This window comes from Pongo pygmaeus, chromosome 17, assembly GCF_028885625.2.
Source record: "Pongo pygmaeus isolate AG05252 chromosome 17, NHGRI_mPonPyg2-v2.0_pri, whole genome shotgun sequence".
NCBI lineage: Eukaryota > Metazoa > Chordata > Mammalia > Primates > Hominidae > Pongo > Pongo pygmaeus.
Genome location: NC_072390.2, coordinates 63,862,186 through 63,884,592, shown reverse-complemented (window position 1 = coordinate 63,884,592; position 22,407 = coordinate 63,862,186). Strand labels below are relative to the sequence as shown.

The 22,407-nt window shown below is 42.2% G+C and overlaps 1 protein-coding gene and 1 long non-coding RNA gene across 6 annotated transcripts in view; one reads left to right on the top strand and one right to left on the bottom strand.

The window, feature by feature from the left end:
- The window catches only part of DYM (dymeclin), a 417,244-nt gene extending 416,138 nt beyond the window's left edge, over positions 1 to 1,106 (top strand). For all 5 annotated transcript variants that reach the window (XM_054460676.2, XM_063653666.1, XM_054460679.2 and 2 more), the window contains one exon: positions 706 to 1,106. In XM_054460676.2, coding sequence (XP_054316651.1) covers positions 706 to 855 — 150 coding nt within the window. In that variant the 3' untranslated portion in view covers positions 856 to 1,106. The remainder of the gene's footprint in view (positions 1 to 705) is intronic.
- Positions 1 to 22,407, bottom strand: part of LOC129018807 (uncharacterized) — a 30,893-nt gene that overhangs the window by 3,540 nt on the left and 4,946 nt on the right. The window contains exon 4 of the long non-coding RNA XR_008495427.2: positions 4,839 to 4,907. This is a non-coding gene — a long non-coding RNA (uncharacterized LOC129018807). The remainder of the gene's footprint in view (positions 1 to 4,838; positions 4,908 to 22,407) is intronic.

Here is a 22,407-nt window from a genome sequence, read left to right as displayed (position 1 = left end):
CCTTACATAACAGAGGACTGGAGTTCGCAGACCAGGGCACCTGCGATGTGTTTGTAGAGCCAGGCCTAGGCCTTTTCCCAGACTCCATGAGGAGCAGCCTCGGGCTCCCTCTCCACAAAGCCAAAGCCATTGCTCCTGCCTCCAGGGAGGAAGAGACTGAGGCCAAGCTATGGCCAAGCAAGCTGGCCACCCCAGACCCCCGCTCCTCCTGAGTAGCCCCCCTCCACCGGTGGCGCACGCCTACCCCTTCAGGTCAGGGCTCAGGATTGTGAGGAGGAAGGTCCTCACCTCCAGAATGACAGAACCCTGAGGACAATGCCTCTCAAAAGCCAGTCCCTAGCATTGCACTCTGGGGAATATCAGCCTGAGCCCTGTCTGCCTCCCAGGCAGGGTCCATGTCTCAGCTGGGATATTTCTCATCATACCTTAACCACTGTTGGGGTCCCTAGCAGGGAACTATCAGCCAAACTGACATTAGCCAACCAGGACCCATTGTGTTACTTGCTCTCTCCATCGGTAATTCATATTTTCTCAGGAGCCATTTGATAGCTGAAATATTTTAAAGCCCCAGAGCTCTCAGGCCCTGTGACCAGTTGGCAGGGGTGGGTGGGCTCCCTGCACACCACAGCACCACCTGCAAACTCCCACCACTTTTGCTTGTGCATGGAACTGTGGGATTATAAAATCGTCTTATTTTCATTGCAGAAATTTCCAGAATTGAAATTCAAATATGTGGAAGAGGAGCAGCCCGAGGAGTTTTTTATCCCCTATGTCTGGTCTCTTGTCTACAACTCAGCAGTCGGCCTGTACTGGAACCCACAGGACATCCAGCTGTTCACCATGGATTCCGACTGAGGGCAGGATGCTCTCTCGCCCGGACCCCTCCAGCCAAGCAGCCCTTCAAGTTCTTTTATTTCTGGGTAACAGAAGTAGACAGACAGATTACTTGGTGTATCTTCTGTTAAAGAGGATTGCACAAGTGTGTTTTCCTCACACACTGGTTTGGAGAATTGGTGCCAGTTGGCAATAGATAACTCAGCGTAGATAGTAGTGCAAAAAGGGGAGGAAATACACAACAATAATAAATGTAAAAACCTGCTATTCAACACGCAGTTTTATTTCGAAGCCAAAAATCTAGAGCTTTCCCAAGATCCTGTTGCCTTAGGCACATCACAGTTCAACAGTGCACACTATTCAACAGTGTACACTATTCAACAGTGCACACTATTCAAAAGCGTAGACTATTTTTTGCATGTGCAAGATATTTGTTTTGGTCTTATGTGTGTGTGAGAGAGAGAGATTCCTTTGACATTAAGGAGCATCAATGAGAAAAGATGATGAGGCAGGAATTAATAAAGAAATGAAGTCGTGTGTGTTTGGTTGCCTGTCAGAGGACCCATAATTTCATAAACACCATGCCTGGACAATTTGATATTAATCTTTAACACCTCTGCATCTTTCCTTAAAAAAGAATATGGGCCAGATACAGTGGCTCACATTTGTAATCCCAGCACTTTGGGGAGCCAAGTTAGCAGAATCGCTTGAGCACAGGAATCTGAGTCCAGCTTGGACAACATAGTGAGATCCCATCTCTACAAAAAACTTAAAAATTAGCCAGGCATGATGGCACATTCCTGTAGTCCTAGCTACTCAGGAGGCTAAGGTGAGAGGATTGCCTGAGCCCAGGAGTTCAAGGCTGCAGTGAGCTAAGAACGTGCCACTACACTCCAGCCTGAGCCACAAAGTGAGACCCTGTCTCAAAAAAAAAGAAAAAGAAAATGGCTACTTCTCATGAAGCCCAGATTAGCTTTTCTGTGAATATCGCCTGTGAACTGTTGCTGGAATTAAATTGGAGTCTAGCACAAATTAAGTTAATCTACTCTGTATTAATCATTGGGAAAAAGAAAAGCTTCATTTGAAAACAGTCTTTTTTCCTTCACCCACACTAATAGAAAAAGAAGAGTAATTTGTTCATACTGTATTCCATGTGGGATGAAAAGCATGTTTTGCTCTTTGTTTCTGGGCTGGTGTGATCCGCGTGTTGCTACCTGAGCTGGAGGAAGGAGCTTCTCGCAGGGAAACAGCCACTGGGGCCACACTGAGGGCCAGTTGGGACCTTCCTTTCCAGTCACACTCTGTGTCCTGATGGGCCCCTTCACAGTCTAGATAAGGAGCCTAGTTTCATTCTCAAAGAAAAAGTATTTGTTCTTCAACATAGAAAGCACAAAAGCCCAGACGAGACTGAGCACACTGTTCGAATCCACTGCCAGCTCATCTGTGTCAGGGCTGGCTTCTCCTGTCCCGTGTCCCAGGGCTGCAGGCCCGTGTCATTCGAGTCCATCAAATCTTCCAAGGGCCTCGGAGGAGCCATTCTCAGTCACCCCAAGCTCTGTAAAAGGTCAAAACACTGCCAGCCACTCAGTGCACCACTGTGTGGGCTCCACACGGGAAGGCCTGGCCAAGCTGCGCTCTTAGAGGCTGTCGAGGTAGGGCAGGCAGCTTCCCTATCCTCGTCTGGATGGAATGAAACAGAGGATCCCTAAGGCCAAGGGACTCGTGGAGGGCCCATCCCTGGTGGGGTCCCAGAGGCGACTGCAGCTTGCCTCGTGTCCCCGAGGGGCTTGTTCTGTCAGGCCTCCTCCAGTCACTGCTGAAGTGGGGACTCTGACTCCTGTGTTCACCTCAGAGCCCATGTACAGGCTAGAGGTGAGGCTTGGCAACAGCTTCTACTAATACTTAGTCAGCTTTGTTGGAGGGCCAGTCTGAAGGAGGAGAAGCAGCTCTCTCAGCCAGCAGGGGGAGTGATGATTATCTTTTCAGGTAGCAAGGATATGTATTTCCTATGTGGGGAAATAATTTGCAACTTTAATTTGTTTCCAAAGCATTTTGATTGGCTTCCTTTTCCTTTAAACCAAAAAATTGTTTAAATGTTTAAGGGTCATGTGGAACAGCTGAGCTTCTGGCAGGACCACAGAACTGTCCTCTGAGTCTGAGGGCTGGGCAGTGCCACAGGACAGTCCCTGGGCTGCAGGACTGTCAGTGCTTGTCGTGCGAGGAAATGAGGCCCTTCAAAAACCCAGTCATCTTGACAGAGGGCACACTCCCAAGGAAGACCTGACTGGGGAATCATACAGCCTCTCCTCCAGGCCTCCGGGCTCACTGAGATGCCCCCAGAACCCTGATTGCCCTCCCCTCTTTCCCTTTTCTCATTCATCACACAGTAGAAGCACTCACTGGCTAAAAGCTCAGCTGGGGCAGCAGCCTCCAAGGAGGCCTGCAAGTGATGCTCCCAGTCCTGGTTCCCGCTCAGGAGGGAGGCCCCACCACATGCATCACTGCCTCAGCTCTGCAAAGTCACCAGAGGCTTCTTCCTGATTTCTGTGAAAGATTTATTATATGGCAATAAATCTGAATGATAAACTTTCATTATACTTGCATTAATTTTGAGTATTAGTTTGCTTAGAAATTTTTACACGAAGTAAAAATGTGTAATGATGCAACACAGGATCATCATGTGTTCAGATGGAAATTAACATCTGATTTTACCCCAGATCTGAAGCTGTTACTGCATTGTGTCATTTTATCAACAAAGACTTCTGCCACAATATTTACTTTTAAAAGAATTTGTCCCTTTCAATAGCATCTTCCCTATCAAGAGTTCAAGGCACTTTGCAGAAGAGCTTCAGATTTCTAACTCTAGTTCCCACAGTCACCCGTTGAGGCTGGCGTCATACAATCTATGAACAACAACCTTGCAGCAGGACTGCCACCATTCAGCAGTGCAGACAACACAGCTCAAGGACAAAGACAGAGAAAGGAAAGAAGAGAAGGTCCGTGAAGGTGAAGCATAGAAAGTACACTGCACACACAGTTCTCTCTGGAAGGAAAGCACAGGAGCTGGGAAGTAGACGATGGAAAGTGGAAAGGACAAAGGACCAGCATCAGAACACTCAGCAACTTCCTAAGAGCTTGCTAAGGTACATCCAAGAGAAATATTTAGTGGGGGAAAGTTTTAAGCACTGGACTTGTCAATATATCATACTTTAAGCAATATTTCATCCTTTAGATTCCGGGGAGCCAGGGTTTTGCATTGGGTGGTAGAGCTCTCTGAATAACTGAGTCACCCTGTGCTTTTTTGCAGAGCCATAAATTAGTTTTGGCACTTGCTGATACTTCATAGGCTGGAATCTGCAAGGTCAACCCTTTGGATCTCTTAATTCTCTCCTAGGCACTATCCCTGCAATATCAGTAGTTGCCACTTGATTTTAGGGACTGATCCTTAGGCCTTCTGACTCCAAATTCAGAACTATTCCAGTGTCCTACATCACCTCCTGGAGTCAAAGAGGTCAGGTTCTATTCAGTGATGAAGAGCAAGGCTAGCTATGCATATGAAGAACTGAGAAGTAGATTATAGCACACAATCCACAGCAAATAATGCATATTTATTTTGTATGAATTATGTTAAAGCATAAAACTTAATCTCATTAGGGTATAGCTATTCAGAGTTCCTACCCAAAGCAAGGGAGACCCACCAGTAGCCCCAAGACCCTTGGTCGGGTCATACTCAACCCCTAATCTAACTTCACAAGGCTGTCTAAATGTCAGCTACTCAGACACAGCCTCTGGCATTAGCAAAATCCCCCAGAGGAAAAGCAGCCCCATAAAGCTGGACAAGTAATACTTAACTATCTTGTTGGCTCTGGGATCCTTCAATCAAATTTTAAAAATATTTTTACCAGATTTCCAAGTTGTCCTTAGCTGGAGGGTTGGTCTTCCATTACTGTCATTGGACTATCCCTCATGGGTACTGCAGTTCAACTTCTAAACCACCTCAGTACCTGAATGTGGTCCGAGGTGAAACCAGATTACTGATGCCTTCAGATGCCCAAATGAAACAAATGCAAATTCTGTGGAGGAAGTGAACATAACCTAAGGCCTCAAATTATTTCTGCGGTGTTGCAATCAGAAATACCCAGGTATGGGAGAAGACCAGACAACATTAATTACTTGAATTAAAACCATTAGAGGAAAACACAGACAATAGAAATATCCAAAAGGATTCCAGATACATTAGTCGCAGAATTTAAAACACTTATGCTTACTGTGTTCAAAAAAATGAGACGCATGGTCAAGAATTTCAGCAGAGAGTTAGAAACTATAAAAGGCCCATTGGATATTCTATAAAGTACTGTAATGAGAAGAACAGTGAACAGGTTTAAGAGCAGATTAGAAATAACTGAAAAGAGAATGAGTAAGATGAAAAATTGGGGGTGAGCGGTGGGAGCAGGAATTATATAGTAAAAAAAAACAGAACATGGAGAATAGAGGGTAAGAGACTTAAAGGGTACAGTGAGCATGTCTGACCTGCTCAGACATGCAGTGTAGTTGGCATCTCAAAAGAGTAGAAGAAAGGAATATTTAAATAAATGGCTGAGAACTTTTCCAAAACTCATGAAAGATATCACACCAAAAATTCAAGAATCCCTCCCACAAACTCCAAGTGGGATAAATAAAAACAACCCACACCTGGAAACATCATAGTAAAACTGTTGAAGACCAAAGAAAAATAATATTTTAGACCTGCTGGGGTGGGAGAGGGAATATAACCATTAAAGGAGCAATAATATTAGACTGACAGCTCCTTCTCAGCAGAAACAATGGAAGACAGTGAAATACTGCTTTTTATGGTTCTGCAAGAAAATGACTGCCAACCTAAAAATGTCTAATCAGGGAAAATATCCTGCAAAAATGAAGAGGGTATGAAGACATTTTTAGAGAAACAGCTAGAAGAATTAATCAGCACACCTACCCTAAAGGAAAATTTAAAAGGTGTTTTACAGACAGAAGGAAAATAATCCCAAACGTAAGGACAGAGCCCTAGGAAAGATTGAAGAGCAATGAAAATGACACATAAATATTGACTACATAAAACAATAATTATGTCTTATGGAGTTTTAAATATAGAGAGAAATAAAATGTATGAAAATAAAGGGATTTATGTGGCAATTTTAAGTGTTCTAAGACACTTGGCATCATCCAAGAAGAGAGTAAGAATTCATTTAATATTAGTCTTTGGTAAGTCATGTATGCATGATAATATTTGAGATATCAATAAAAGTGTGTAGCTTTCCACATAATAAGAGAGAATTGGAATAATCAATTCAGTGGAAGATTTAAGAATTGCAAAAGAGTCTAAGAAAGAAGAAAAAGCAGAACAGGTGGAACAAATAGAAAGCAAGATATTTGTGATAAATCCATTATTACACTAAATGTAAATGGACTAATGCTCAAGTGTTGACAAATATTGTCAGCCTTGTTTTAACTACAACCATATGCTATTTACAAGAGACATTTTTAAAACAGGAATTTAGAAATTTTGGAAGAAAAAGATGGAGAAATACATACCCAGCAAACAGTAACCATGAGGAAACTGGTGTAGATATATTTAAGCAAACTTTAAGGCAATAATTTTTTTAAGAAATAAAAGGGTCAATTCAATTACTAGAAAGATAATCTAAATGTATATGCACTTAAAATATAAACTCAAACTATGTAAAAGAAAATTTGATAGGAAATTTAGACAAATATGCAACCAGAGTGATATTTTAGCATGCCTATTTTGTTAACTGGTAGAAAAAAAACTGGCATACAAAAATCAAGTTATAGAAGATTTAAGCAATGAAATGAACAAACCAAATGGATGTATGTAGGACACCAAACTCAATAACATACTTTTCAAACACAAATGGCACACACTCCAAAATACTGGGCTATAAAGATTTCAACAGGCTAGGTGCAGTGGCTCACATCTGTAATGCTAGCACTTTGAGAGGCCAAGTCAGGAAGATCACTTGAGCCCAGGAGTTTGAGACCAGCTTGGGCAACATAGTGAGGCCCCACCTTTACAAAAAATACAAAAATTAACTGGGCATGGTGGCATGTGCCTGTAGCCCCAGCTACTTGGGAAGCTGAGGCAGGAGAATCACTTGTGCCCAGGATGTCGAGGCTGCAGTGAGCTATAATTGCACTACTGCACTCCAGCCTGGGTGACAGAGCAAGACCCCGTCTCAGAAAAAAAGTCTCAACAAACCTGAAAATACTTCAAATGAAATATGTTCTCTGACCATAATAGAATCAAGACAAATTATTTACAAAAAGATAATTTTATAATCCTCATATTTTTGGAAATAAATTTCCAAATAACCCATCTGTCAAAATCTTAATGGAAATTTGAAATATTTTGAACTGATCATGAAAATACTGCATATCAAAACTAACAGAGAAAAAACTTGTGGGATGCAAATAAAACTATGCTTCAGAAGATGTCGCTTAATTTTATTTTAAATTTAAAGAGTACATGTTCAGGTTTGTTACAAGAGTATATTGGTGATGCTGAGGTTTGGGCTTCTAATGATCCTGTCACCCAGATAGTGAACATAGTACCCAACAGAAAGTTTTTCAGCACTTGCTTCCCTCTCTCCTTCCCTTCCTCCCTCCTTTTGGAGTCCCTAGTGTCTATTGTTCCCCTATATATATTTAAATGTTTATATTAGAAAAGAAGAAAAGTTAAAAATCAATTAAGCAATTACCTCAAAAATTTTAAAAACAGCAAATGAAACCAAAAATAAGCCAAATTACTGATATAGAACACAAATATACAATAAAGAGAATCAAAGTCAAAAGTTGGTTATTTAAAAGGATTTAAAAAGATTAAGAGGACTCATTGGCTGGGCGCAGTGGCTCACACGTGTAATCCCAGCAGTTTGGGAGGCCAAGGTGGGCAGATCACCTGAGGTCAGGAGTTCAAGACCAGCCTGGCAACATGGTGAAACCCCATCTCTACTAAAAATACAAAAGTTAGGTGGGCGTGGTGGCGGGCATCTGTAGTCCCAGCTACGCAGGAGGCTGAGGCAAGAGAATTGCTTGAACCTGGGAGGTGGAGGGTTCAGTGGGCAGAGATTGCGCCACTGCACTCCAGCCTGGGCGACAGTGCGAGACTCCGTCTCAAAATAAATAAATAAAAGAATTCATAACCACTTAAAAGACTGATCAAAGAAGGAAGGAGAAAGGGCAGGAGAGAGGAATAGCCAATATCAGAAAACAGGCAAGTTACTTCAGATTATGCAGACATTTAAAATATTTAAGAGCCACCCTGGATAACATGGTGAAACCCTCCTGTCTCTACACATACACATAAATTAGCTGAGCATGGTGGTGTGTGCCTGTAGTCCCAGCTACTGGAGAGGCTAAGGTAGGAGGATTACCTGAGCCCAGGAGGTAGAGGCTGCAGTGAGCTGTGGTCATGGCACCACACTCCAGCCTGGGCAATGGAGTGAGAGACCGTGTCTCAAAAATATGTATACATATTTAAGAGAATATTATGAATACCAATAAATTTTAAATCTAGATGAAATGGTCTTTATTGCAGTGGTAGGTGTATACATATGTCTAATCAAATTGTATACTTTATTACATATATGCAGTTTTATATATTAAGTATGCCTCATTAAAGTTGTTTTTAGATTTTGCATAAAATGAACAAATTCTTTAAAAAAAAAAAAAAGCTCTCCAAAACTGACATGAAAAGATCCTGAACATTGGAATCATCCTATATCTAGCGCATAAATTGAGTCCATAATTACAATCTTCCACAGGAAATTTACAGACCAAGATGGCTTCAGTAGTGAATTTAACCAAACATTTAAGAGTGAAATAATGCCAATTTTAGACAAAGTCTCCCAGAAAATAGAAAAACCTTCTAATTTATTTTATGAAACCAGCTTAACCTTAGATATAAAGAATCTGCCAAGAACAATACAAGAAAGGAAAATTATAGGCCAGTCCTCATGGTATAGATGCAAAAGGTCTAAACAAAATGTTAGCAAACAGAAACCAGCAATCTACAAAAACAGTGTGTAAAAATACATCATGATCAAATTGGATTTGTCATTCACAAATCAATTAGAGTTATTCACAGAATACAGAAGGAAAAGTAAATGATCTCAATAAATGTAGGGGAAAATGTGATAAAATTCAGCAGTCTTGAGTGATAGAAATGTTTAGCAAACTAGGAAAAACAGAAGCTATCTTAATCTTATAAATATTATTTTAAAACTACAGCAAACACATCATACTTAAAATTTCAAAAGCTTTCATTCTGAGATCAGAAGCAAAAAAAGGATGTCTATTATCACTTCTATTCAAAATGTCTCTAGGTAATGCTATGCATGCCTAAGTATTTAGTGGGGAGTGTACTGGTACCTTAAATTACTTTGAAATGCATCATGAAAAGGGAAAAAAGGATGGCTTGATGGATAGATATATATGTGATAAAGCCGATATAGTAAACTTGGTAAAGTCTAGAATGGTGGAATCCAGATGGTGGGTATACAAATGTACACTGTGCAACACTCAATTTTGCTATACGTTGAGGAAACTATCACCTGAGTTCCTGGCCTAGTATAGCAAGATTTCCTTTTAAATTAATTGGGTAGGGTCAGAAGAAAATAAACTATCATTATTTGTAAATGACATGATTGAGGATATAGAGAATTTAAAAGAATTAGCCAATAAACTAGTAAAATTAACAAGGTTTCTGGATACAAGGTCATAGACAAAAATAACTTGTATTTCTGATGCTAGCAATAAACAGAAAATGAAATTCTGAAGGATATGAACAGACACTTCTCAAAAGAAGACATTTATGCAGCCAACAGACACATGAAAAAATGCTCATCATCACTGGCCATCAGAGAAATGCAAATCAAAACCGCAATGAGATACCATCTCATACCAGTTAGAATGGCAATCATTAAAAAGTCAGGAAACAACAGGTGCTGGAGAGGATGTGGAGAAATAGGAACACTTTTACACTGTTGGTGGGACTGTAAAGTAGTTCAACCATTGTGGAAGTCAGTGTGGCGATTCCTCAAGGATCTAGAACTAGAAATACCATTTGACCCAGCCATCCCATTACTGGGTATATACCCAAAGGATTATAAATCATGCTGCTATAAAGACACATGAACATGTATGTTTATTGCAGCACTATTCACAATAGCAAAGACTTGGAACCAACCCAAATGTCCATCAATGATAGAGTGGATTAAGAAAATGTGGCACATATGCACCATGGAATACTATGCAGCCATAAAAAAGGATGAGTTCATGTCCTTTGTAGGGACATGGATGAAGCTAGAAACCATCATTCTGAGCAAACTATCCCAAGGACAGAAAACCAAACACCACATGTTCTCACTCATAGGTGGGAATTGAACAATGAGAACACTGGGTCACAGGGTGGGGAACATCACACACCGGGGCCTGTCGTGGGGTGGGGGGAGGAGGGAGGGATAGCATTAGGAGATATACCTAATGTAAATGATGAGTTAACGGGTGCAGCACACCAACATGTCACATGTATACATATGTAACAAACCTGCACATTGTGCACATGTACCCTAAAACTTAAAGTATAATAAAAAAATAATAAAACATTAAATACTTAGAGATCAATCTAAAATAAAGTGTGATTGAAACTAAAGATCTAAATAAGGGTTCCCTAAATAAGGGACCATTCCAGGGTCATTAGATTCATAAGTTGGAAGGCTTGATATCTCAGAATTGATCTACGGATTCAATGCAATCTCAATCCAAATCCCAGTATTTGGGGGGAATGGGAAAACTTGACAAATTGGTTCTAAAATCTACATGGAAATGCAAAACGCCCAGAATTGCACAGAAAACCTTGAAAAAGAATAAAGCCCATACTTACATTGCTAGATGTCTACAACTTACAGATGTACTCTAATTGAAACCTATAGGCCAGGTGCAGTGGCTCACACCTGTAATGCCAGCACTTGAGAGCCTGAGGTGGGAGGATTGCTTGAGACCAGCCTGGGCAACATGGTGAAACTCTGTCTCTACAGAAAATTTTAAAAATTAGCCAAGTGTGGTGGTGCACACCTGTAGTCCCAGCAGCTGGGGAGGCTGAGGCAGAAGGATTGCTTGAGCCCAGAGGCAGAGGTTTCAGTGAGCTGAGACAGCACCACTGGACTCCAGCCTAGGTGACAGAGCAAAATCCTATCTCAAAACGAAAACAAAGACTTACAGATTTACAAAACAAAGACTTACAGATTTAAGTTTAGTATTGTTATAAGGGTAGACAAAATATATTGATGAAATAGAACTTAAAGGTCCACATATATAAGGACAATTCATTTGACAAAAGGGACACTGCTGGGTAATGGGGAAATGATTTTTTTTCCCAGTAAATGGCATTGGCACAGTGAAGGGAAATGAATCTTGACCCCTACTTCACTCTGTCTGCAAAATCAGTTCCCAGGGGACTGTAGAGCTAAATGTGAAATGTTAAACCATAATATTCTAGAAGAAAGCATAGGAGATTATCTTCATGTCCTTTAGATAGAAAACAAAAAATACTAACCATAAAGAAAAGGTCAGATAAATCAGATTACAGTCAAATTAGGAACTTCTGTTTAACAAGAGACATCAATAAGAGAGTGAGAAGGTAAGCTACAGAGTGAAAGCAGACCTTTGTAATGTATAGAACCACAAAGGAGTCAAATAAAGACTATATAAAGGATTCAATGAGGAAAAATAAAATTGGCAAAAGACAGGCATTTCTCAAAAATGTTTTCAGTTCACCAATAACATGGAAAAGTGCTGAAATCAAGGAAAGATTCAAATTGAACCCACGATGAGATACCCACTACTCACCAGAATGGCTAAGTTAAAAAGGTCAACAACATCAAGTGTTGGTGAGGATGTGGAAGAACAGGAAATCTGATACCCTACATGTAGTCCATGTAGGACTATAAATTGATAGCACTTTGAAAAACTGTTTAGTAATATCTACCAAGGTTGAAGATACTCATCCCCTAAGACCTAGCAACAGGTTCAAGACTGTTGATAGTGCAATTATTCATAATACCTAAAAACTGGAAACACCAGGAATATCAACAGTAGAACATGTAAATAAATAGCAATATAGGTCTAGGGGGAGGAGCCAAGATGGCCGAATAGGAACAGCTCCGGTCTACAGCTCCCAGCGCGAGCGACGCAGAAGACGGGTGATTTCTGCATTTCCATCTGAGGTACCGTGTTCATCTCACTAGGGAGTGCCAGACAGTGGGCGCAGGTCAGTCGGTGAGCGCACCGTGCGCCAGCCGAAGCAGGGGCGAGGCATTGCCTCACTCGGGAAGCGCAAGGGGTCAGGGAGTTCCCCTTCCAGGGGTGACAGACGGCATCTGGAAAATCGGGCCACTCCCACCCGAATACTGTGCTTTTCCGACGGGCTTAGGAAACGGTGCCCCAGGAGAGTATAGCCCACACCTGGCTCAGAGGGTCCTACGCCCACGGAGTCTCGCTGATTGCTAGCACAGCAGTCTGAGATCAAACAGCAAGTCGGCAGCGAGGCTGGGGGAGGGGCGCCCGCCATTGCCCAGGCTCGCTTAGGTAAACAAAGCAGCCTGGAAGCTTGAACTGGGTGGAGCCCACCACAGCTCAAGGAGGCCTGCCTGCCTCTGTAGGCTCCACCTCTGGGGGCAGGACACAGACAAACAAAAAGACAGCAGTAACCTCTGCAGACTTAAATGTCCCTGTCTGACAGCTGTGAGGAGAGCAGTGGTTCTCCCAGCACGCAGCTGGAGATCTGAGAACGGGCTGACTGCCTCCTCAAGTGGGTCCCTGACCCCTGACCCCCGAGCAGCCTAACTGGGAGGCACCCCCCAGCAGGGGCAGACTGACACCTCACACGGCCGGCCAGGTACTCCAACAGACCTGCAGCTGAGGGTTCTGTCTGTTAGAAGGAAAACTAACAGAAAGGACATCCACACCAAAAACCCATCTGTACATCACCATCATCAAAGACCAAAAGTAGATAAAACCACAAAGATGGGGAAAAAACAGAGCAGAAAAACTGGAAACTCTAAAAACCAGAGTACCTCTCCTCCTCCAAAGGAACGCAGTTCCTCACCAGCAACGGAACAAAGCTGGACAGAGAATGACTTTGACGAGCTGAGAGAAGAAGGCTTCAGACGATCAAATTACTCCGAGCTACGGGAGGATATTCAAACCAAAGGCAAAGAAGTTGAAAACTTTGAAAAAAATTTAGAAGAATGTATAACTAGAATAACCAATACAGAGAAGTGCTTAAAGGAGCTGATGGAGCTGAAAACCAAGGCTCGAGAACTACGTGAAGAATGCAGAAGCCTCAGGAGCCGATGCGATCAAATGGAAGAAAGGGTATCAGCCCTGGAAGATGAAATGAATGAAATGAAGCGAGAAGGGAAGTTTAGAGAAAAAAGAATAAAAAGAAACGAGCAAAGCCTCCAAGAAATGTGGGACTATGTGAAAAGACCAAATCTACGTCTGATTGGTGTACCTGAAAGTGACGGGGAGAATGGAAACAAGTTGGAAAACACTCTGCAGGATATTATCCAGGAGAACTTCCCCAATCTAGCAAGGCAGGCCAACATTCAGATTCAGGAAATACAGAGAACGCCACAAAGATACTCCTCGAGAAGAGCAACTCCAAGACACATAATTGTCAGATTCACCAAAGTTGAAATGAAGGAAAAAATGTTAAGGGCAGCCAGAGAGAAAGGTCGGGTTACCATCAAAGGGAAGCCCATCAGACTAACAGCGGATCTCTCGGCAGAAACCCTACAAGCCAGAAGAGAGTGGGGGCCAATATTCAACATTCTTAAAGAAAAGAATTTTCAACCCAGAATTTCATATCCTGCCAAACTAAGCTTCATAAGTGAAGGAGAAATAAAATACTTTACAGACAAGCAAATGCTGAGAGATTTTGTCACCACCAGGCCTGCCCTAAAAGAGCTCCTGAAGGAAGCGCTAAACATGGAAAGGCACAACCGGTACCAGCCACTGCAAAATCATACCGAAATGTAAAGAACATCGAGACTAGGAAGAGACTGCATCAACTAACGAGCAAAATATCCAGCTAACATCATAATGACAAGATCAAATTCACACATAACAATATTAACTTTAAATGTAAATGGACTAAATGCTCCAATTAAAAGACACAGACTGGCAAATTGGATAAAGACTCAAGACCCATCAGTGTGCTGTATTCAGGAAACCCATCTCACGTGCAGAGACACACATAGGCTCAAAATAAAAGGATGGAGGAAGATTTACCAAGCAAATGGAAAACAAAAAAAGGCAGGGGTTGCAATCCTAGTCTCTGATAAAACAGACTTTAAACCAACAAAGATCAAAAGAGACAAAGAAGGCCATTACATAATGGTAAAGGGATTAATTCAACAAGAAGAGCTAACTATCCTAAATATATATGCACCCAATACAGGAGCACCCAGATTCATAAAGCAAGTCCTGAGTGACCTACAAAGAGACTTAGACTCCCACACATTAATAATGGGAGACTTTAACACCCCACTATCAACATTAGACAGATCAACGAGACAGAAAGTCAACAAGGATACCCAGGAATTGAACTCAGCTCTGCACCAAGCGGACCTAATAGACATCTACAGAACTCTCCACCCCAAATCAACAGAATATACATTTTTTTCAGCACCACACCACACCTATTCCAAAATTGACCATATCCTTGGAAGTAAAGCTCTCCTCAATAAATGTAAAAGAACAGAAATTGTAACAAACTGTCTCTCAGATCACAGTGCAATCAAGCTAGAACTCAGGATTAAGAATCTCACTCAAAACCGCTCAACTACGTGGAAACTGAACAACCTGCTCCTGAATGACTACTGGGTACATAACGAAATGAAGGCAGAAATAAAGATGTTCTTTGAAACCAACGAGAACCAAGACACAACATACCAGAATCTCTGGGATGCATTCAAAGCAGTGTGTAGAGGGAAATTTATAGCACTAAATGCCCACAAGAGAAAGCAGGAAAGATCCAAAATTGACACCCTAACTTCACAATTAAAAGAATTAGAAAAGCAAGAGCAAACACATTCAAAAGCTAGCAGAAGGCAAGAAATAACTAAAATCAGAGCAGAACTGAAGGAAATAGAGACACAAAAAACCCTTCAAAAAATCAATGAATCCAGGAGCTGGTTTTTTGAAAGGATCAACAAAATTGATAGACCGCTAGCAAGATTAATAAAGAAAAAAAGAGAGAAGAATCAAATAGATGCAATAAAAAATGATAAAGGGGATATCACCACCGATCCCACAGAAATACAAACTACCATCAGAGAATATTACAAACACCTCTATGCAAATAAACTAGAAAATCTAGAAGAAATGGATAAATTCCTCAACACATACACCCTCCCAAGACTAAACCAGGAAGAAGTTGAATCTCTGAATAGACCAATAACAGGAGCTGAAATTGTGGCAATAATCAATAGCTTACCAACCAAAAAAAGTCCAGGTCCAGATGGATTCACAGCCGAATTCTACCAGAGGTACAAGGAGGAGCTGGTACCATTCCTTCTGAAACTATTCCAATCAATAGAAAAAGAGGGAATCCTCCCTAACTCATTTTATGAGGCCAGCATCATCCTGATACCAAAGCCTGGCAGAGACACAACAAAAAAAGAGAATTTTAGACCAATATCCTTGATGAACATTGATGCAAAAATCCTCAATAAGATACTGGCAAACAGAATCCAGCAGCACATCAAAAAGCTTATCCACCATGATCAAGTGGGCTTCATCCCTGGGATGCAAGGCTGGTTCAATATACGCAAATCAATAAATGTAATCCAGCATATAAACAGAACGAAAGACAAAAACCACATGATTATCTCAATAGATGCAGAAAAGGCCTTTGACAAAATTCAACAACCCTTCATGCTAAAAACTCTCAATAAATTAGGAATTGATGGGACGTATCTCAAAATAATAAGAGCTATTTATGACAAACCCACAGCCAATATCATACTGAATGGGCAAAAACTGGAAGCATTCCCTTTGAAAACTGGCACAAGACAGGGATGCCCTCTCTCACCACTTCTATTCAACATAGTGTTGGAAGTTCTGGCCAGGGCAATTAGGCAGGAGAAGGAAATCAAGGGTATTCAATTAGGAAAAGAGGAAGTCAAATTGTCCCTGTTTGCAGATGACATGATAGTATATCTAGAAAACCCCATTGTCTCAGCCCAAAATCTCCTTAAGCTGATAAGCAACTTCAGCAAAGTCTCAGGATACAAAATCAATGTGCAAAAATCACAAGCATTCTTATACATCAATAACAGACAAACAGAGAGCCAAATCATGAGTGAACTCCCATTCACAATTGCTTCAAAGAGAATAAAATACCTAGGAATCCAACTTACAAGGGATGTGAAAGACCTCTTCAAGGAGAACTATAAACCACTGCTCAAGGAAATAAAAGAGGATACAAACAAATGGAAGAACATTCCATGCTCATGGGTAGGAAGAATCAATATCATGAAAATGGCCATCCTTCCCAAGGTAATTTACAGATTCAATGCCATCCCCATCAAGCTACCAATGACTTTCTTCACAGAATTGGAAAAAACTACTTTAAAGTTCATATGGAACCAAAAAAGAGCCCGCATCGCCAAGTCAATCCTAAGCCAAAAGAACAAAGCTGGAGGCATCACACTACCTGACTTCAAACTATACTACAAGGCTACAGTAACCAAAACAGCATGGTACTGGTACCAAAACAGAGATATAGATCAATGGAACAGAACAGAGCCGTCAGAACTAATGCCACATTTCTACAAGTATCTGATCTTTGACAAACCTGACAAAAACAAGAAATGGGGAAAGGATTCCCTATTTAATAAATGGTGCTGGGAAAACTGGCTAGCCATATGTAGAAAGCTGAAACTGGATCCCTTCCTTACACCTTATACAAAAATCAATTCAAGATGGATTAAAGACTTAAATGTTAGACCTAAAACCATAAAAACCCTAGAAGAAAACCTAGGCATTACCATTCAGGACATAGGCATGGGCAAGGACTTCATGTCTAAAACACCAAAAGCAATGGCAACAAAAGCCAAAATTGACAAATGGGATCTAATTAAACTCAAGAGCTTCTGCACAGCAAAAGAAACTACCATCAGAGTGAACAGGCAACCTACAAAATGGGAGAAAATTTTCGCAACCTACTCATCTGACAAAGGGCTAATATCCAGAATCTACAATGAACTCCAACAAATTTACAAGAAAAAAACAAACAACCCCATCAAAAAGTGGGCAAAGGACATGAACAGACACTTCTCAAAAGAAGACATTTATGCAGCCAAAAAACACATGAAAAAATGCTCACCATCACTGGCCATCAGAGAAATGCAAATCAAAACCACAATGAGATACCATCTCACACCAGTTAGAATGGCAATCATTAAAAAGTCAGGAAACAACAGGTGCTGGAGAGGATGTGGAGAAATAGGAACACTTTTACACTGTTGGTGGGACTGTAAACTAGTTCAACCCTTGTGGAAGTCAGTGTGGCGATTCCTCAGGGATCTAGAACTAGAAATTCCATTCGACCCAGCCATCCCATTACTGGGTATATACCCAAAGGACTATAAATCATGCTGCTATAAAGACACATGCACACGTATGTTTATTGCGGCATTATTCACAATAGCAAAGACTTGGAACCAACCCAAATGTCCAACAATGATAGACTGGATTAAGAAAATGTGGCACATATACACCATGGAATACTATGCAGCCATAAAAAATGATGAGTTCACATCCTTTGTAGGGACATGGATGAAATTGGAAATCATCATTCTCAGTAAACTATCGCAAGAACAAAAAACCAAACACCGCATATTCTCACTCATAGGTGGGAATTGAACAATGAGAACACATGGACACAGGAAGGGGAACATCACACTCTGGGGACTGTTGTGGGGTGGGGGGAGGGGGGAGGGATAGCATTGGGAGATATACCTAATGCTAGATGACGAGTTGGTGGGTGCAGCTCACCAGCATGGCACATGTATACATATGTAACTTACCTGCACATTGCGCACATGTACCATAAAACCTAAAGTATAATAATAATAATAATAAAAGAAATAAAATGTCAAAAAATAAAAAAAATAAAAAAATAAATAGCAATATATCTATGCAATGTAATACTATGCAGCAGTGAAAAATAAATAACCAGCTGCATTCAGTTACACAGATGAAACTCAAATATTATAGCATCCAAAAGAAGACTGATACAAAAGAATACATACTGTATGAGCTCATTTACATAAAGAAAACAAGGCCAAAATAAACCTATAGTTTGGGGATGTACACTTAAGTAGTAAAACTTTGAAGAAGTACAAGTACATGCCTAATGTGAAAGCCAGGATACAGGTTACTTTTGGGAAAACAGAAGCGACCGTGATTGGGAGAGGTACAGGAGGGACTCGGGAAGCTGGCAGTGTTCTATTTCCTCACGGCCAGTGGTCACGTAAGTGTTTCATTGGCAATAAATTAATGAACTGTTCATTTTTATCTTGTGTATTTTCTGTATGTTTATTAGATTTTACAATTAAAACTGTTAAAGCTAATCTAAAGCTAATTTGCATTTTAAACAAGACTGATAGAAATTTACCTCAGAATAAGTTAGTCATTTCTCTTAAATGTTTCCTCACCCACTAAATTCTAGATGGGTCTTGCTAGAGGAACAGTATTGTAACTAGTCCTAAAACAATGAATGAAACAGAGAAGATCTGGCTTCTGGGAGGTTGAGTTGGTTGTTTTTCTTAAGTTCTCAAGCTTTCCTCTTGGATATTCGATTACTGTTAAATGAATTTCTGCCGACTGATGCATGGAGCCCAATGAAATGGCCGTTCATTGAAATGAATGCCAAAATCGCCCCTCCCCACAGAAAGGCAGTAGGTGTCAGTAAGCCCTGATGAGCCAAGTCTCTACCCCCAGCCCCTTTCCCCCGCCCAGTGCTGTCGGGCCTCACACCTGAGCATGAGCAGGGCGACCCCCCGCACCCAGCCAGGAACACTGCCTGCCATGAGAAGGGCCCCCTCCCCCTAAGCATGGGGATTCCTGGCCTGTGTTCTTACCACTTCCTGAGGCAGAGGAGGGGCCTCCAACCCAAGACGGGGAATTTCTCTACACATGTGGCAGCTGCTCTCTGGGCTTTGGGCCCCCAGCTCTGAGCCAAGGCATGGAGAGACACTTAAATGTAAAGCCCTCATGGCCAGCCTGGGCTTTAGGGAAGCAGCTCCACTCTTCACCCTACTCTGGCATTCGCTGGCCGCGTGGCCTCGGCAAGTCCCCCACACTTCCTGACGTCACCGTCCTCCTTGTGAAATGGGACATTTACATGAGACACTGTGTAAGGGGGTGACATTACAGTTCATGTTTCCATCTTCTCACATGCCTGTACTCATCTGGGCCCCAGCCCCACCTGTGATAAAGGAAAGACAGAGAAAGAGGCCGAGAAGTCACACCACACCTCAGATCTCATCATTCTCCCACACCCCACCACTGTCCTCAAAATCCTTATTTTTTTGGAACATTGAGGAGCCCCTTGCACCCAGCTCCCACTGTGTGGATGGGGACATGGATTGCTTCCTTGAAAATTTTGCTATTGCAGCTGACAGAGTGGGTTCACTGTCCCTGAAGGGGGCCCAGGAAGAGCTTGTCAGAGAAGAGACCTCCTCCCTGGTCTCCAGGGTCCTTCACTGCACTCGGGGAGATGAGACAGATTAGCGTGTGAGCCAGGGATGTAATTCAGCCAAACCATCATGGAGGCATTGGGGGTGGGCACCCATCTGTTATCATCTTCCATGACTCCAGAGCCTGGGTTTCAGTTCCATGTGCCAACTGTGAAAGCTCAGGCCAACACAGTCTCTTGGGGGCTCAGTTTCTACATCTTCCTATACCAAGGTGTGGTGGAACAAGGTTAGAGTCATTGAAAACAGGCCATTAGCTTCTTCGGGCGGGTTACTAGAGGGTTAGGGCACCCACCAATGGAGAGGTGGTGAGCTAAGCAACAGTTCTCAAAGTGGGATCAGGAGACCTGGGGGTCCCTAAGGTGCTTTCTTTATCATCATCATCATCATCATCATCATCATCATCATCATCATCATCATCATCTCATGTTATTTGCCTTTTCTCTTTCATTCCTTCATGAGTGTTTGGTGGAGTTTTCCAGAAGCTGCATGTGTGTGATATTGTAACAGATTGAATGTGGAAACTGATATGAGAATCCAGCTGTCTTCTATTAAGGCAGACACAAGAGATTTGCAAAAATGCAAAAACGATGCCACTCTTTTCACAAATCTTTTTTTCTTTTGAAACAGTATTCTTCATAAAAGTTATTTATGTTAGCATGTCATGGGTTTAGTATTGTTACTCTTTAGTGAGTTACTATTTTTAAATTTCTGCTTAATTTTTTAATAAATATGGACAGATCTAACCCACATAAACAAAAGCTTTTAGGAGTCCTCAGTAGTTTTTAAGAATGCAAAGTTGTGCCAATCCCAGAGACTTTGAGAACTGATCTGAGGATGATTTCTAGAGGGATGGTTCTGGTCTCTGCTTCTCAGCCCAGCCCTGTACAACAGTTTTATCAGTGTGTGGAGGAAGATATAGAAAGAATGTTCTCCACATCTGTGAGTGATGAGGTGACGGGGCTACTCAATACAGCACATGATAGAGAGGATCCAGAGAGAGGAACGGGCTGAGTCCCAGGGATGAGATGTGGCAGGAACCATCGTGGAGCTCAGCCTTTGCGTCTGGTGGTTTGGGTTTAGGAAAACGAGTCTCACTCGGTGGCTTCACTCAGGACAGTATTTAGGAGTTCCAGTTGTGTGTAGTGGCTGCCAAAAATGATGATGTGATTATTCCTCATTGGTAGACATAACAGGTACCCAGGACAGGGTGGTCACCATGCTGATGACAAATTCAGCTTTTGTCTATCTATAAATGCCTTTCTTTTGTCTTCGTTTTTGAAGATGTTTTCAAAATTCTAGGTTGGAGTCTTGCTCTGCACAGGCTCAGCTTAGCCAGTGACTTAAGAGGAATTACTGGCAAATTTGGGGCTCCTTCCTCTCTAGTATCTTGTCCCTCTTCTTCCAGCCACACTGGCTACCCCAACCTGCACCCTCTGACTCGCAAGCCCAGGAAGACCATGACTTTGCTTGGGCTCTATTTCCTGGGTCCTGGTGCACTGGAGAGGCCGTGGGGAAATGCAGGCGAAGGAGGATGTTACTTAATGATGTCTCCCTTTCCCTATCCAACATCCATGCACAGCCGCCTTCCCCTGCAGAGAGCACCACACACCCTCCCCAAAGAACAGGAGCCCGAAGAAAGTTCCATCTTATGACTGCGCCAGCCTCATGTCTGGCTGTGGCCTTCCTTCCTACATACAGAAGGCAACAGTTTGACCTAACCTTTTTCCACTGCATAACAAGAGAACCAGCTTTCTACCCATGCTGGGTGAATTCCCACCATCTACCACCAGCCATCTCCCGTAAGTGCATTTTAGATGATGTTATTTGCAGTAAACATGTAATCTACTTGAGCTAATTTGGAGAAAAAAGGGTTTATTTCTGAATATTAGATAGGTGCCCAATTCCAGGGTGAGCCAGGGACCTAGGCTTGGATGACACCCAGCCAGGAGAAACTCCCAACTGCTCCCCAGGACTGAGAGGCAAACGTAGCTGCTGCCCTGCCCAACACTCGGCATCCTGCCATGCAGCTAGAGACCAGTCGTGAGACTCTGCCCACACTGGCCCCGGAGAAGCCAAGGGCCACCACTTTGCCCACATGCCCACGCACTTGCTGTACCCAATGCTCACTCCACTTTCCAAGTCCCAGCTGGGTGGCCCTTCTTGGAGAAAGCTGGGCTGCATGCAGAACCCCAGCCTCAGAAGCGCCTGGAGAATGAAGCTTTTTGCTTTCCAGCCTCTACTGTCTGGAGAGCCCTCTCTATGTGGGGAGACTGTGTCTCGAAGACAGACCATGACGTGTGCACTTCAGCTTAGGCTATGGTTCGAGGCTTAAGTGAAATAGCATTCAAAGAATGGAGAATGTGGCTGGACCTGTAATTCCAGCACATTGGAAGGCCAAGACAGAAGGGTCACTTGAAGTCAGGAGTTTGAGACCAGGCTGGGCAACATAGTGAGACCCTGCCTCTACAAAAAAAAAAAAAAAAAAAATTAGCCGCATATGGTGGTGTGTGCTTGTGGTGCCAGCTACTCAGAGGCTGAGGTGGGAGGATTCCTCGAGCTCAGGAGGTCAAGGCTGCAGTGAGCCATGACTGTGCCATTGTATTCCAGCCTGGATGACAGAACAAGACTCTATATTTTTTTTAAATGGAGAATGTACCTTCTCAGGGAGCAGGGATTTATGTGTGATTTCTGCACATCTGCATCCCACACCTTGTAATCTACCTGATTACAAGAAATAATGGTTGAA